The sequence below is a fragment of the Anabrus simplex genome, chromosome 5 (assembly GCF_040414725.1).
Source record: "Anabrus simplex isolate iqAnaSimp1 chromosome 5, ASM4041472v1, whole genome shotgun sequence".
NCBI lineage: Eukaryota > Metazoa > Arthropoda > Insecta > Orthoptera > Tettigoniidae > Anabrus > Anabrus simplex.
In genome coordinates, this window is record NC_090269.1 from 363,111,861 (window position 1) to 363,128,407 (window position 16,547).

A 16,547-nucleotide genomic window follows, 5' to 3' on the forward strand; every position below is an offset into this window, starting at 1 on the left:
AGGCTGATTTGAGAGAAAGTATCCTAGAGCTGTTTCAAAGTTTCATAGTTTGTTGTTAATCCGAGGAGTGTATTATTTAGTCTCATTATGCATGTGCTTAACTATGGCCCTGAAAAGGGCTTGGATGATGTTTCTGATGTGAAAGGTTCAGCTGGCATTTTGCCATTGCTCAGGGATCATCCAATTGCTTATGAAAAATGATATTAAGTCACAATTTTTGGTGAGGCAACTTTTATATTTGTCATCTCAAGTCAAACAGGTGGAAGTGGCTCTCAGTGAGACCTGTAGGTTAGTGACAGGTTACTTAGTCTTCTCCAGTTGACAGGCTGTATCAGTGTGCAGTGATTTCTGCATCCTGTATTCATAAAGAAGTGGCTTGGAACAAGAAGAGGACTAGATTAGAATGTGAAAGTGCTCATCCACTCTGCATGGCCATGTACCCCAAGTTCAAAGACTTAAGTGCAGGAAAAGCTTCCTGTGAACATCATAGGAATTAATTGGATCATCATATGAGCACAGTTGTAGAAAACTATGATCCCTAACATTCCGGAACAGATGACAGTAGCAGAACATTTATCACCTGGCTGCAATGAAAACTGGATTGTTTGGAAATCAGTGAATAGACTTCCGTTCCTTTCCCATTCTTTTTACACGTCTGAACCATCTCAGTCTTGCTTTCTGTATCTTCTGTACTAACGGTTCTGTATTTAGCTCTTCTCTGATTTTAATATTTTGAATTCTATCTCTTCTTGTCTTTTTAACCGATGTTCTCAAAAATTTCATTTCTTCTGCTTGGATCTTACTATCTTGTCTCTTATTAGTTACCAGCGTTTCTAGTCTGTATGTTACAATTGGTATGAAATACTGTTTATATAATGTTAATTCTATTCTCTTGGGTACTTTGTCATCCCATGAAAGCTCTCTGACTTGATGATAAAATGTTGTTCCTTTACTTAGTCTGTTATTAATTTCAGGGTTGATTTCATTACTTCCATTAATAATGCTACCCAGATATGTAAACTGTTCTACATTCTCTAACCGTTCTCCGTCTATGTTCACTTGGTTTCTCTTTTTTCTCTTTTCCACAGTGCATGACTACAGTTTTCTTTTTACTAATTACCATTCCAAACTCCTTCAGATTTTCATTCCTTATGTCCAGTCTCCTTTGTACTTCCCAAATCACCACATCATCTGTAAATACCAAAGCATTCACTTCATCACTACTGATACTCTGTTTTACACATTTTGTGATTTCATCCATCAATATAATAAACAATAATGGTGACAGTGCACTTCCTTGCTTGAGACTTTTTTTTGTATAAAATGTTTCAGAGTCACCACTCCCCACTTGTACACTGCTTTTACTCTCATGATACAACATTTTTATCTTGTTAATTAATGATTTTGGTACATTCCTCTTCAGTAGTCATTCTCATACATATTTTCTCTTAACTGTATCATAAGCTTTTTCCAAATCCAAAAATATGAAGATGTTTTTCCATTATCGTTTGCACTGTAAATATCAAGTCTATTGTTGATCTATTCAGTCTACTAGTACTACATGCTGTAATTTATTGTGATGGTCTTAATGTAAATGCAAGTGTTCTGCATAATTATAACTACAATATGCAATCTACAATATATATATGTACAGGGACAGTACCTCAAAAATTCTTCTTTCTCACATATTCAGTTATCGAAATGTCTTGGCATGAATGCAGTTAAACTATTCAAATGCAGCATAATTTACAGTTTCATATGTTTTCCACAGTCTTCTCTTTGTGTCTTTATTTGCATTTTCCTCCCACTCCTCCAAGTAACAGTCACGATTTGTAACTGTATTTTAATTTAGCTTTTTCCGCAATCAACCTGATTTGCTGATATGTTGCAGTCGTCCTGTTTCACTTTCTGTAATTACGGAAATTCTTTCTCCTACAGAAAGCACATGCATTTTTCTCTTTGACATGAAGACAGAACAATTGCTGTACTCCGGGCCACCTTTTGAGCAGACTGAAGAGGAATAGAGGGTACAGGCCAAGGGAAGACGCAGGCGAGAGAAGCTGTGCCTATGGTGTTGTCATATGACACGAGGGGCAAGGGTACACGCGTTTCATGCCTCCTGTCTTTGTGAGTTACAGCAATGCTGTCGCTAATGCGGAGGTACCACACTTATTCAGTAGATAACATATGAGTAAACAACACAGTAAAGGTTTCCACCTATTCAATACAAAATATATTCACAATATTTTAAAGTTACATGGAACTAGTTTCGACCCATCTAGCAAAGATGTGGCTGATGATGACCCCTAGATGGGTCGAAACTAGTTCCATGTAACTTTAAAATATTGTGAATATATTTTGTATTGAATAGGTGGAAACCTTTACTGTGTTGTTTACTCATATGTTATTCTCAGTTCAATACGGACCAACAACATGAAATTTATAACCCTTAATTATTCAGTAGATGTCTTGAATACATGGGTGCAGTTGCTATTGTAATCTGTGTAAAACAGCAGTGGCAGTTTGGGATTCCACTAATACAAATACGTTATTGCATTAATTATTTCAAATGTGCTCATGTTACAATCGGTGAGCTGTGCTGTGTTATAGTGTTGGAGTACAACTTTCAGTCATGTGCAGGTTCATTTGGCAACCAAGGTGAGTGTGACAAGGCAATGACATTACTTCCGCTTTAGTCTGTCCGAAAGGTGGCCTAGAGTATAGAGCATTTTTTGAGATTTTAACACAAATTACAGTGGCTTATTACAGGCTCCCACATCCTTACAGGAGAAGAGCAGGTTACTCATACTTGGTGGTCAGTGACCTATAGCTAAAGGTTTGGCGCAAGTGTAATAGACAGATATAACTTGAAAACAATATTCTTTAACCCATTGGTAAATAATGCAGGTATCAAGCTCGAATTATTATTATTATTATTATTATTATTATTATTATTATTATTATTATTATTATTATTATTATTATTATTATTATTTTGATGTTGTTGTTGTTGTATGTGAGTATGGCCATGAAGTGGTTAAATCCATTTATTAGTATTAGTAGAGTTCGTGGTTTATAGCATTCAAAAATCAGAAATTTAGCGTTTTGTAGCAAATTGGTTAAAAACAGGCATAATTTGCTAATCAAAACCGACTTTCAACCTATTAGGACATGTTACATACATTTACTACGTGCTGAAGTACAGAACAAAAATGGCCAACCGGACACCAGTGGGATCCGAGCCCACAACCTTTGAATTCACTATAGAAAATAAGACAAGCATCAACATAAGACTGCAAGAAGTATTAACGCACACGCACAAATATGCCTAGTTACAAATTTACAAATACAATTTCAAAGTGAAAAATACTATTCTGAACGTATTTATTTATCCCAGTACAACACACCAACAAGGAACGGGAATTTCAATGATGATTGAAGTACAACATGCCAATTGTTGAAACGGTGTCCTCCTTCATTCGAGACCGCCTATCAGTTACAGTTATCTTGTGCTTGCTAAAAAATTCTACATTTACACTGTTCGTGGAGGCCCAAATGCACAGCAGTGCTGCCAAGGCAAAGGAAGGACTGCAAAACATTTCTTTTCAAGTCTTTGATTGCAAGGTCGGCACATCAATATAGGCCTATCTATACCGCTTACATAAAAATGTCCCGATTTGTGACTCTCAGCATGCTGTTTGATCGTCACTTCGCTTCTATCCATGGCTGCCAGACAATAAAATAAATAGCTACCATACTTTAAAACAGAACTACTGCTCAACACCAATGTCAAGAATAACCGACTATGATCAAGGGTCAACACAAAGAGAATGGACATGTGTGCTTGAAAGTGTATTTGCTGTTTGATTGATTGTGCTTTGCAGTACTCTTTGGCCAGTGAAAGATATTCCACACATTGAATGATTCCTTTGGCCCACCATTACTTGTGAAAGGAAATATTCCCTTGCATACCATTTATGTATTTTTTCGTCATTTTAACATAAATTTGACTAATCACATACATAAGAATACATAGAGCAAAGTGAACGTTTAGCTCGTCTATAATAACAGGAAATCAATGTTTTTGTTCGTAAGTATTACTGGTTTCAAGAGAAGCAGATAAATTAGCAAGAAATATAGAGGCATAGGCATTGGTTTCCTTAGTAACGTGATCCCCGAGCTGTGGGGTTAGAAATTCATTCCCTACGTCCATTTCTTTCGGATTATTTCCCAACCCCCTCTTCACCATAGAGTGAATTTCAGAAACTGGTTTGCATGTTACAGAAACAGGCTTATTGTCAACAAGATCATAATTTCAAATATCATTTTACTAGAATGTTCACCCGCTCTTGTAGCATCCTGGTTTTGTCACGTAGGCACTATCATCTCTGAACTGAACTCAGAATCACTTTCTTCACTGTCAGTTGAAGAAGAAGAAGTATTTTCACTCTCTAGAGAATCATTTCTACTTTCAACATCACTATTTTCAAGCCAGATACAAATAACCTCATGCATGCCGCGCTTAGAGGCCGCCATGATTGTTTACAACGAGCGGCAAACTGAGGTGCTTTTTATTTTCCGTACTTCAGCCCAGAGTTACTATGTACACAGAGAAAATAGCTTCAGGTATCATCTGACATCAATTGAGTAGGCTGAAAAACAAACAGAATAAATCTCTCTGACCAGCTAACCGCGATAATTAACTTATAAATGTTCCATGCATCAGGACGGAAGTGTCCGTCAAAGTATGTTACCGCCTTATGATCGCAATGGGCGCCATAATAGTTCTTTCTCCTGAAATAAATAACAACATATATCTTATTTTTAAGAAAAATGCATAGTTTTTAAAAAGATATATGTTTATTTCGTATAAAACCGAGAGTTTCGCATCTATTTTGCATAAATTGCATGATTTTACATTTTGAACGAATTTCGCATTTTATTGCTAATTCAAAATCGCTAAAAACCACTCATACGGGTCATATAAGATGAAGGCACATACACTGACAAAGATTCGACGTATTTCGCATTTATCGCAAATGCTAAAAATCACAAACTCTAAGTATTAGTATTATTATTTACGTAGTAAGGTACGGACAATCATATTATTTGTGAGGTTATGTCATGAAACATGTGCTGTACATATATTAATATGAGATTAATTCATGTAAGAATCCCTAATTAATAGTATATAATTTATTATTACCTGTATATATGATCTATAATCCACTACAATATTGTGCAACACACCGTAATATCCATAATGTATGACGGGAACTACAGTAAAATTCCATTAGTCCGGCATCCAACAGTCCGGAACGCCTGATGGTCCAGCACTATTCCAGGATTTTTTAATGTTTTTTTACGTTTGTGACAATTAAAGCGCGTGGCGTGGTTCTAAACCACCCGGAAGTGTCCACTACGCGTCTGCAAATGTTAGACACAATCGGCATTGTTGGCTGTCACCACACAAAGGTTCAGTTCATTGTTTTCATTGCGAGCACTTTTTGCTACAGTTTTTTTTTTTCCTTGCGATCTAGCCACAGAGTCCTTAAATAAATTCATCACTTTTGCTGAGTGTAATACTAATCATAATGTCACTGAACTTATTGATTTACATATCATCAGAAATAACTTTTATGCCAAGCGACAACGATCTCGAAAACAAAAAGATATTCGAAATTTTTTTAAGTCACACTAAAATATTGTACAGTACATGTATGTAAACTGAATGCGTTGAATGAAAATTTGGTGATGCCCTAATTTTGAGCTAAAGTTATTAAACCAATGATCCTGCTGATCAACATTTTATTGCAAAACGCCGTGTTACAGCTGTTTTCGCTGTACGCTTTAACCTATATCATAGTAAGAGATACCGCCCGATAGCCCAGCATTTTTTGGTAATCCGGCACCGGGCCGGTCCCGAACGTGCCAGACTACGGACTTCTACTGTATGTAGAACGTTGCTTACATTGTAACTACGCTATTGGACACTGGAATACACGAGAAGATACGTTGTGACATCCTTCCAGAAGCCTGGCCAGGCACATATATAAGGAGGCAGTCTTGATGGTGGAGGGGAGTTATTGTTTCGTTGGAGTTGTTTTCGTGAGCTCGTGGTGTGATTCTAATGACATTGTGACTGCAACAGTCAAATGTTTTTCAAGATGGCAGTCACATTCTTCTTATTCTCCATAGTCGTGTTTTGTTTATGATGGTAGTTGACTAGGTTGTATGTGTATAATGTGAAAATAAGTTGTAAATAAATAAGTGTACACAACTGACAGCATTTTGTGTGCATCTTTGTGGATACATCAAGTTTAATGGAAAGCAGCCGCAGGTCAAGCCATCACAATAGAGATGTTTCCTAACGGCCTTGAATCTCTGTAAAGCAGACAAGGGGGTGAAAATACAGTACCGTTAGGATGAAAGAATGGAATTGCAGCGTGGCAGACAAATAACTTTTCACAGGCGTGTACTTGTACATGCAGTTTCCTGTATTTCTGAGAAAATAGATTTGATGCTATACAAGTGGTTTGCGACTTGGGATTACAAAGCCAAAAGTAGTAGTCTTCCAGGGGTTATGCAAGATATTTTAAGTCTAAAATTAGTGTTTGTTGGTTAGGAAGAAGGGTTGTCGTCTTATAGAGAGAAAAATATACATTAGCCTAATAATAAAATAATAAATCCGTTCTGTAAGAAAGTGGTCACGGAAAGAGGATGGTCTGGTTAATGGAGGGGTCATCTGGAGAGGTTTCTCTGTACATATTATGATTTAGTGGGCATAATGTACTCATTTTTATATATGTTTTTTTGTTTCTTTTTGATAGGTGTGGATGTCAAAAGGACCAACATGCGATGTTCCTATCCATGTCATTATGTTGGCATTGTACATTGAACTTCAGCTCGGTGAGTTCAGAAATCTTTATTTTGTAATTATAATATATCTATTTTAATGGTGTTAAAGAAAATGTTAAGTTTGATGAGAATTGGTAGAAGCTGCACTGAAATGAAATTAATAGGAAGAATCAGAAAACCTGAAGGAAATCCATATGATATCTTCTTGGTCCAACACAAATTTATCTGTTTAATGAGCAAGATTAAAATCCAGTCATAGGCTAATGTCTGCCTATCTGAGCCACTCAGAGGACTTGCTGTGAAGTACGACTGCTCATTAATATTATTGCTAGTTATTTCTAAGTTAGCTGCAGGTCAGATTCCAGCAAATGTGCATGAGATTAGTGAAATGGCAGGAAATGCTTGGAGTGCACAGCTGTGAGCTTGGATCTGGGAGATAGTGGGTTCGAGCCCCACTGTCAGCAGCCATGAAGATGGTTTTCCATGGTTTCTCATTTTCACACCAGGCAAATGCTGGGGCTGTACCTTAATTAAGGCCACGGCCGCTTCCTTCCCATTCTGAGGCCTTTCCTATCCCATTGTCACCATAAGACCTATCTGTGTTGGAGCAATGTAAAGCCAATTCTAAAAATAAATAAAAAAGCTTGAGAGCTAGTGCTTATCTGTGCCCATTGATAATTTCTCGTATCGTTTGAAGGGCATGGATGTGTGCGCTGTACTCAGTATAAGTTGTATTTAGCATCTCTGGACATACAAGTTGGATGGGTTTAATTTTTTCCAATTAATCAACGGGTGCCTGTATTATACAGTTGCGGTTGCCATATTGTGCCATCAGGATTTTCTTTGTGTCTTTCTATGCGAAAGCAGGTATGGCAATACAGTCATCAAGCAGCTTCAGTTCACCCTTGAGGTAACTACGGAGAAAGACGTGCTTGTTATCTATGGAGAAGGTTGGGGTCCTTATTGAGACATGACTTGAACTGCTCCCAGAATCCTATCCAAGTCATGATATCACCAGAAAATAGTTGTAATTTTGGCGACGACTGAGTGCACAGTAGTTACTGTGGGTGTTGCAGGTGTCTGCTTTACAGTCAGTTTGGCTGTGGCAGCAGAAAGTATATTTTCCACGCCCCACGAGACCTTCTGAATTTCCCTCTTCGCCTTGTCAATGAACTTCTCAGATACTTACATCAGTGTCTATTTTGTGTGGTATCTCCACTCAAACAATTCCCTAATTAACTCTCAGGTGTGTGTCAGTTTGTTCTCTCCTTGGTTGACAGAAGGTGTCCTAATCTGTCGGCAAGCACTTCCCATGATAATAGTAGCAACTTAGTGAATAGTAGTACGTATATCCTCTGTTGACCACAGGTGGTGCCCTCGAGGGTACCTAGACAGCTGACCGACAGGTAACAACAGCAGGCTACAGAATGTGTAGGATGATTAAACAAGTGGCTGATAGATGACAGCACTAGTTACATGCATGAGTGTGGAGTCTATTCAGATGAAAATCCACAGCCTGTGGAGCGTACTCAGATATGAAGTAAAATGGCTTCCGTTTGTATTTAAGGTTATCATGCATGCATGTTATTCAGCTGTCCTCTTAATCGTACCATATCATGCTCGTTCTTTATTAGCTTGCAGTGTTCCAGCAATAGTTCTGCTAAATAAATTAGTTTCTGCACTTGTCTGCATGATCCGGGTTTTTTTTTATTTTTTACAATTTGCTTTACGTCGCACGGACACTTAGGTCTTATGGTGATGATGGGATGGGAAAGGACTAGGAGTGGGAAGGAAGCGTCTATGGCCGTAATTAAGGTACAGCCTCAGCATTTGCCTGGTGTGAAAATAAGAAAACACGGAAAACCATATTTAGGGCTGCCGACAGTAGAGTTCAAATCCACTATCTCTTGAATGCAAGCTGACAGCTACGTTACACGTAGCCACTCGCTCGGTTAGGCTATCCTTGACGGCACCTAACGACGCATGACAAGGAATTAACATGCTGCAACTCGCTCATCTGCATACTTACAAACTTAAACACATTCGGGAATAGTTGATTTGCCTTGGAGTGCATAGCATAGCTCATTATCTGTTCATCTTCGGCATCAGTTTATGTTGTGGGACAACTAACAAGACATCTTGCATTTCAACACAAACCTTTTATTATTGTTGAAGAGCAAACTGCACAGAAAAGACATCACACAAGTTTTCCAGTAGATAGTGTTCACTGTCATTATCTCCGTTTTGCAGTAACTAGAAACAGTGAACGGCAGATGTCTTAAGGCCGGTCTCTACTGATTAACATTTAACAACAACAATGTTAAATGTTAAATACTGTTTTATTCCACATTGTATCCACACTTATAAACATGTTAAACTTGACTTCGCCAGGCTGAGTGGCTCAGACGGTTGAGGTGCTGGCCTTCTGATTCCAACTGGCTCATTCCGGTGGTATTTAACAGTGCTCATATAGGCCTACGTCAACCTCGAGTCGGTAGATTTATTGGCACTTAAAAGAACTCCTGTGGGACAAAATTCTGACATCTGTTACTGTTGTTTCTTACAAGATCTTGAGAAGGAAGGAAAGGAAAATTTGGGTACGAGAATATCTCAATGTGGATTACATTTTGAATGAGCTAAAGATAGAAGACAGGTTTGGATTTTAAAACTTTCTGAGAATGAAATGACGTATGGCTTTTAGTGCCGGGAGTGTCCGAGGACAAGTTCGGTTTACCAGGTGCGGATCGTTTGAACTGACGCCACGTAGTCAACCTGCGCGTCATGTTGAAGGATGAATTTATGATGAGGACGACACATACACCCAGCCCCCGTGCCAGTAAAATTAACCAATTATAGTCAAAATTCCTGATCTTGCCAGGAATCAAACCCGGGACCCCTGTGACCAAAGGCCAACATGCTAACCATGTAGCCATGGAGATGGACTTCTGAGAATGTCTGAGCATGATTTTAATGTAGTTTTGGAAAAAATACTTCCTACCATATGAAAGGAGGAGACACAGTTACGAGCAGCTATTCCACCTCACCTGTGTCTTGGGAACTCTTGTGTTTCTGCACAGTATAAACTTCATCCTCTCCCGTCCCCAACTTCTGACTTCTCTGAACTTTTTGCAATTCTCAACTGTACTGGGAGCAGAGGGAGGCTAGTTTTTTTAATGCACTCGCAGGAGCAATAATTATAGATAATTTCGAGTTCCTGGAAACTATTGGCTTTTCTTGCTTTATCTTGGTATTCCTTCAGTGAGTCATCCCACAAAGAAGGCCTTTCTATTATATCATTAATTAAGTCTAGAGTGATCTCCTTGCTCCACTCCATTTCTAACTATAAATTTTAGTATAGTGCAGAGAGAACACATTTGTGCGTACTGTATTTGTAGCTTGTAACTATAATCCTACTTTTTTCATGAGAAGCACGTCTTTTAAGCTATCCGTTGGCATGGAAACAGCACAGAAGTTGCCAAAGCTGTGCCGACGTCTCACGAACAATGAATTGACTTGACAAGCTTTCCACTTGGAGTGGAAAACATGCTAACATGTTAAAAGTGTTAACCTCAACATTCTGAGTTAACATGCAAAGTCAATTGGAAGACGCAATGACAGCATAGATGTCAGTTTTTTCTAATGGCTTTACGTTGCACCGACACAGATAGGTCTTATGGCGATGATGGGATAGGAAAGGCCTAGGAGTTGGAAGTAGCCGTGGCCTTAATTAAGGTACAGCCCCAGCATTTGCCTGGTGTGAAAATGGGAAACCACGGAAAACCATCTTCAGGGCTGCCGACAGTAGGATTCGATCTCACCATCTCCCGGATGCAAGCTCACAGCCGCGCACCCCTAACTGCAGGGCCAACTCGTCCAGTCATGTCAATTCTAATATGTTCAGTTTAACATGTTGGTGTTAAATGTTAATCATTGGAGACTGGCCTTTAGTAGTTCATTCCCCAGCAAGACTTATTCCAGCTGTCTACAGTGTAGCTTTTGCTACAAAGGTTTAGTAAAAGCTTTGAAGAAAAAGCAATCACTTTATGCATACTAACCCATGTGTCACCTGATGAGATCTTTCATTTCTGGAGTGTTGAATGTATTTTCTTCTGCTTTTAAAAAATATGATTACCTCCTCCATGTTTGAACCTGACACTGTATCACCACAGAAGCAAATAATCGTGATTGATTCGAAAGATGGAGAGGGTTTGGCCATTTAGGGGCTCTCATGTGATGTTCCAAAAATATAATTCAAGAGATTATTCATATGCCTGATTTCTCCAGATATTGCAACTGTAAATTCACAAGTCCACAAGTAAAATTACAGCTAGAATGTCTTGTGTGGCTCCACCACTGTATCAGTAACTGGAGATTGAGAAATGTCAGGACTTTTCAATTTGTGTCTAGATTGAATACAGAGCCCCCAAAAAGATGCGAAAATTTGTTGCATGGCTAGGTCATTTTAAAAGTATTTCTCTATAACGTATTTCAACAGAGTAACCAACTACAAAGAAAAGAAACACTCATATAACTCATACACCTCATTAAGGGCCTTAACCTGCCAAGAGGACTGCTGCTCACCAAGATGGCCTGCGAGTGTTTTATTGCAATGTGATAAGCATGATGACATCCTAAGCTATATCATTTGGCCTTTTTGACTGTTACCTCTCATATCAGACATCTCCTCACTTGGTCTCACAAGGCTGAGAGAGCCCTGTTTCACCCTTCATTCTAGAATTAAAATCCTTGGGCTGTCTGAGAATTGAACCTGTGGCCTCCAAATAAGAGGCACGTACTCTCCCCTTACACCATGGGGTTCGCTGTCAGAATACCACAGTTGCTACTGACGAATCAACATATCAGACGCACATAACAAAGTTCATTTCCATAGGCGCACAAACATTTTGAAACAATTCAGATGGAGGACCAGACTGCCCTAAACGAGGAGACACAACACATCACTCAGAAGGTGATTTAACATATTTATTACGCATGAATAAATACCACACATTTACACTAATGTACAAAAGAAAATGTAGTGATACACCATGATGCGTCTTGGCGTCTACTGCTGCCGGTCGCCATGTTCAGTTTCACCTATGATAATAGATGCGGCAAGTGAGTCGCCAACACAAAAGCCGCAACAACCACTAAACAAAAAGTTGTCGTTACCCATATTAGGACATTGTTTTGTGACTTCCATCCTTTAATGTACTAGCATCTGAATGTTTGCAATTTTGGATATGGTTGCATAAACCTCTACTCAAGTGCTTCTGACATTTTCAAGATGATCAAAATTTAGTTTTGATATAATCAGTGGATTCTTCTTTCCATCGAATGTTATAACAAATACACGTTTTTAAAGTACTAGGAGATGGGTACAAATATCCTTTCAAAGTGCGATTTCTTAGAGATAAGGTGGGTAAGTGTACACAATATAAGCTCCACGAGTATACATTATTTGTAAAAGAAATTCTAGAATCAACTGTATAGGTTTGTATTCATAATTTTTTACGTTTAAATATACTGCTTTCTGAAAACCAGAAAATGAAGCTTTCAGATTTTAAAAAATAAATGAAATTCAAATATCTCAGATCTTTAGAAATGTAATCCATCAAATTTTATGTATGAGATGCTGAAGTTGAGTAAAATTAAAATAACAGTTCAGTTAAAACCAAAATCTTACGAATCATCATCATCTTCTTCTTCTTCTTCTTCTTCTTCTTCTTCTTCCTCTTCGTCTTCTTCTTCTCTTTATCCCACTAGGGCTTTTCTGGTAACTCTCTTCCAGTAACTTTGATTTTGTACTGTATTTTCATCAGCATTGGTACTATTCAGGTCCTTCCTGATGCATGTTTTCCACCATAATATTACAAATATTGAAACTAAATATCTCTGATGCCTGCAGTGAATTATGTTACATCCTGTTAAGTTTGGCAAGCAAACAGGCCATTTACTTTGTAGTTTGAGCATTTTAAGTTTTAGTTTCACTGCTGAAACCTGGCATTTGTCACTGAAAACTGAAGCTTACAATGCTGTAATTTTTTAACATTCTTTTGATTTCTGAGTTTGTTTCCCCTTCTAAACTATATAGTACGTTCTCAAGTATACTAGTGGCAAGACATATTCCACTCACTCCAAGGATGTCCCCTGGGTGAGCCTAGAACAATCTAAGCCATGGCAGAAAAGACAAAAACAGCAACTGCTTGGGTATACTGAATAACTTGGATCGAACTAGAGATCAGTTACCTTGACAAAGAATACTACACACCAGTCTGAGCACCTCAGACAGTTAAGGCGTCGGCTTTCTCAGCCCAAGTTAGCCAGGATCGAACCTGCTCAGTCTGGTGGTATTTGAAGGTGCTCAAATACGTCAACTCTCGTGTCCGTAGATTTACTGGCACATAAAAGGACTCCTGCAGAACAAAATTCCGGCACCTCCAAAGAAAGGATTTATATTTGGTCATTACAAAGTCCATTTGTATCAGATGTTACATAGCGCCATTGTGAAATCATGATTCATCTGGAAGGAGGACTGTTGATTAAGAAAAACTGCATTATTGACCAGTTGTAATGTTCATTGACTAAAATGCTCCCAGAGTGTCAAAGTCAGTTCGTGGAACTCCTGATGTTATTACCGATTGTATGAGTGAAATTTATTATATAACCATGGCATAAGAGATGACCGATGTCAGTCTTTTGTACAAATGTCTGTGCACGAAATTGAGGCACATTCCAGGCACAATCTTCATCGTGACCAGACATTTTTGTAGCATCTTTAATAGGAGGTTTCCATCCAACTGTCCCAGGTGCATGTAAACATCATTCAAAGCTCTTGAACATACTAGCTGTTGGTTATTCTCTCACAAAACTGCTTGTCTTATTGTCTTATAGATATTGCAACTATGATGACTTCTGTCATGTTGCTCCATAGATGGATAACATATCAACATACTCATCACTGGAATGCATTGTGTCTGTAGATTAGTAATAATGGTTATGGTCCCTTCTAGAGGAGTTAACGAATGAGCTTTGTGTTGTAACATTTATTTCACGGATCCAAAGTTCTGGCAGCATGCATTCTGAACAAAACATTGTGTTATCATTTTACAGGGGATACTCTGCTGTACATAGGTAAAAAGGAAGCTGTTAATACCTTAATAACTGTCTGTATATGGAGTAGAATTCAGGCTATAGACTCATTTTCAATAATCAAAGATGACTGGTATCTTCCTGATTCATACACAATGATGACATACTCGCTGCTCAGAGGAAACACTCTCTTGATGCATGTCCTTTTCTCCTCAGTTCAGTACCGGTATTTAATTTCCATGTCATATCTCTGATTCATGTTTTACAGCCTTCATTTTAACATTCTATCACAACAGATCGCTTTGCACAACCTGTTAACTAGTTAGTTAGTTGGTGCTGCACCTCAGCATTTGGATGTTTATCCTCTTGTACCTTTATGAATAAGGACCTTACAGTACATACCAAGATCATGGTTTACCATGCTTTTGTCATATCAACACTGCTTTACAGTTGTGAAACTTGGACCTTCTACCATCAGGATATCAGGATATCTACAAAAATTTAGATCCAGCTTGAATATCAAGGGAGGACATTGTCACCAACCTTGCTGTTCTTCAGAAAGCATATGCTATAAGCATTGAGGCTACCATCATTGGCCACCATCTCAGATGGATAGGGCACGACCATCGCATGAGTGAAACCAGGCTTCCTCGTCAATTCCTTTATGGTGAACTCTGCTCCAGCACAAGACTTAATGGAGCCCCTTTCGGGTGTTTTAAGGATCAGCTAAAGCATACTATGAAAATAGCTGGAATTAACCCTCAATCCTGGGATACGCTTGCCGAGAATCATACTCTTTGGCGCCACACCGTTTATACATCAGTAACGGTGTTTGAAGAGGAGCGATGACTATGTGCAGAGGATAAACGACAAGCACGGAAGCTCCGACAAGCTCAACCCCGCCTTCTCCCAGCCATTCCATGTGATTTGTGCTGTGGAGGTATGTTTTATGCAAGATTGAGCTACTAAGTTACATAAAACATATTAACAAAGTATTGTGAGTGAGAAAATGTGAACAGCTGAAACTCGGATAAGAGTTGCAGCCACCGCCAACGACTACAATTAGTGCTACATGTGTTATAAAAGTGTGCAATAAACAGCATGTTTGTGGAATGGTCCTTTTATCTTGGCATGAAGACTGCATATAATCATTTTTCCTATGCAAGTTTGGTTCATTTTACATGGCTGACATGTAGGTAGTAAGCAGAACAATATCAACCTAAAGGACTACTGGTGTTTGATAGGTTGTGTAACTTTTTAACATTTTTATAACTTAGGCTCTTCAGTCTGGAATGCATTCTGTCTGTAGATTAGTAATAACAATTATGTTCTCTTCCTCAAGACAAGTTAATGAATGAGCTTTGGGTTGTGACATTTCACAGATCCAAAGTTCTGGCAGCATGTGTGCTTAACAAAACATTGTGTTATCATGTTACATGGGACACTCTACTATACAAAGGTAAAAGGAAGCTGTAAATACCTTCAGAACTATCTGTGTATGGAGTACAGGTTGTGTAACTTCATGAATTTAAATTTTCAGAACTCCACTCAAGCTTATTCAATTTTGGCAATCTAAGAGCCTAACAGTTATCAATTAACTAAGTTAGAACTGAAAAGAGATGGCTTCAGATATTACGAATTGCAGATTGTGTAACTTCATGAATTTTAAGTGGTTGGTAGACCTGTCTGTATATTTACAAAATACTTTCATTTGAAAGGGAAGAACCAACCTCACTTTTGAATATGTTTAAGTGTTGTGTGCATAAATATTGACTTTTCTCAAAATGAAATTAAGCAAATTACATTGTGACTAAGTAGTAAGGAATGAAATGTTTTTTAATGTGTCATTTTGTATCTTTATTCTTGCAGGTCATGCTGATATATCTCGCTCCATCATTAAACAACACTCTCCCCAATATAGATGAGTGACAGCTCTAAGACTGAAACTGAAGCATGCTACATCTTGGGAAAAGTTTCTTCGTCTTCCCATCTGTTGGTGACTTTCACTTGGAATTGAACTCGTTAGAAAGTGATCAAGTCCAAAGTGCTGCAATAATGCTCAGTACAGAAAGAAAGTGATTGTACATTGCAATTTCATAAAAAGAATGGCAAAAGTAAATATTATTACTGAAGTCATTTTGACTCTCTCCTTTTAATTCAAATCTTTTGCATACCTTTTCCTTATACCTCACTAATTTTACCATAAAAATTACAAACATTGAATGGAATGAATGAAATAATCATCTGTTTAAAGTTCATTCATTCATTTACCACTGATCTGCATTTAAGGCTGTCACTCAGATGGCAGATTCCTTATCAGTTGTTTATCTGGTCTTTTATTAAATGATTTCAAAGAACTTGGAAATTTATCAAACATCTCCCTAACATCCCTAATTCCTCTTCCTATAAACAAATATTTGTCCCAATTTGTCCTCTTGAATTCCAAATTTACCTTCATATTATGATCTTTCATACATTTCAGAACTCCACTCAAGCTATTTGTGTACTAATATCATCCCACTCCACCTCTCCACTGACAGCTCGAAACATACCGCCTATTGCAAGAAATCGGCTTCATTTCCCTTATCAAATCTTTT

At 38.1% G+C, this 16,547-nt stretch overlaps 1 protein-coding gene across 1 annotated transcript in view; it reads left to right on the forward strand.

Moving 5' to 3' along the window:
• Not10 (CCR4-NOT transcription complex subunit 10) overlaps positions 1 to 16,275 on the forward strand; it is a 149,528-nt gene extending 133,253 nt beyond the window's left edge. The window contains exons 11-12 of the mRNA XM_067148623.2: positions 6,831 to 6,909; positions 15,820 to 16,275. Of these exons, the coding sequence (XP_067004724.1) occupies positions 6,831 to 6,909; positions 15,820 to 15,875 (135 nt within the window). The 3' untranslated portion in view covers positions 15,876 to 16,275. The remainder of the gene's footprint in view (positions 1 to 6,830; positions 6,910 to 15,819) is intronic.
• Positions 16,276 to 16,547: the final 272 nt, after the last annotated feature.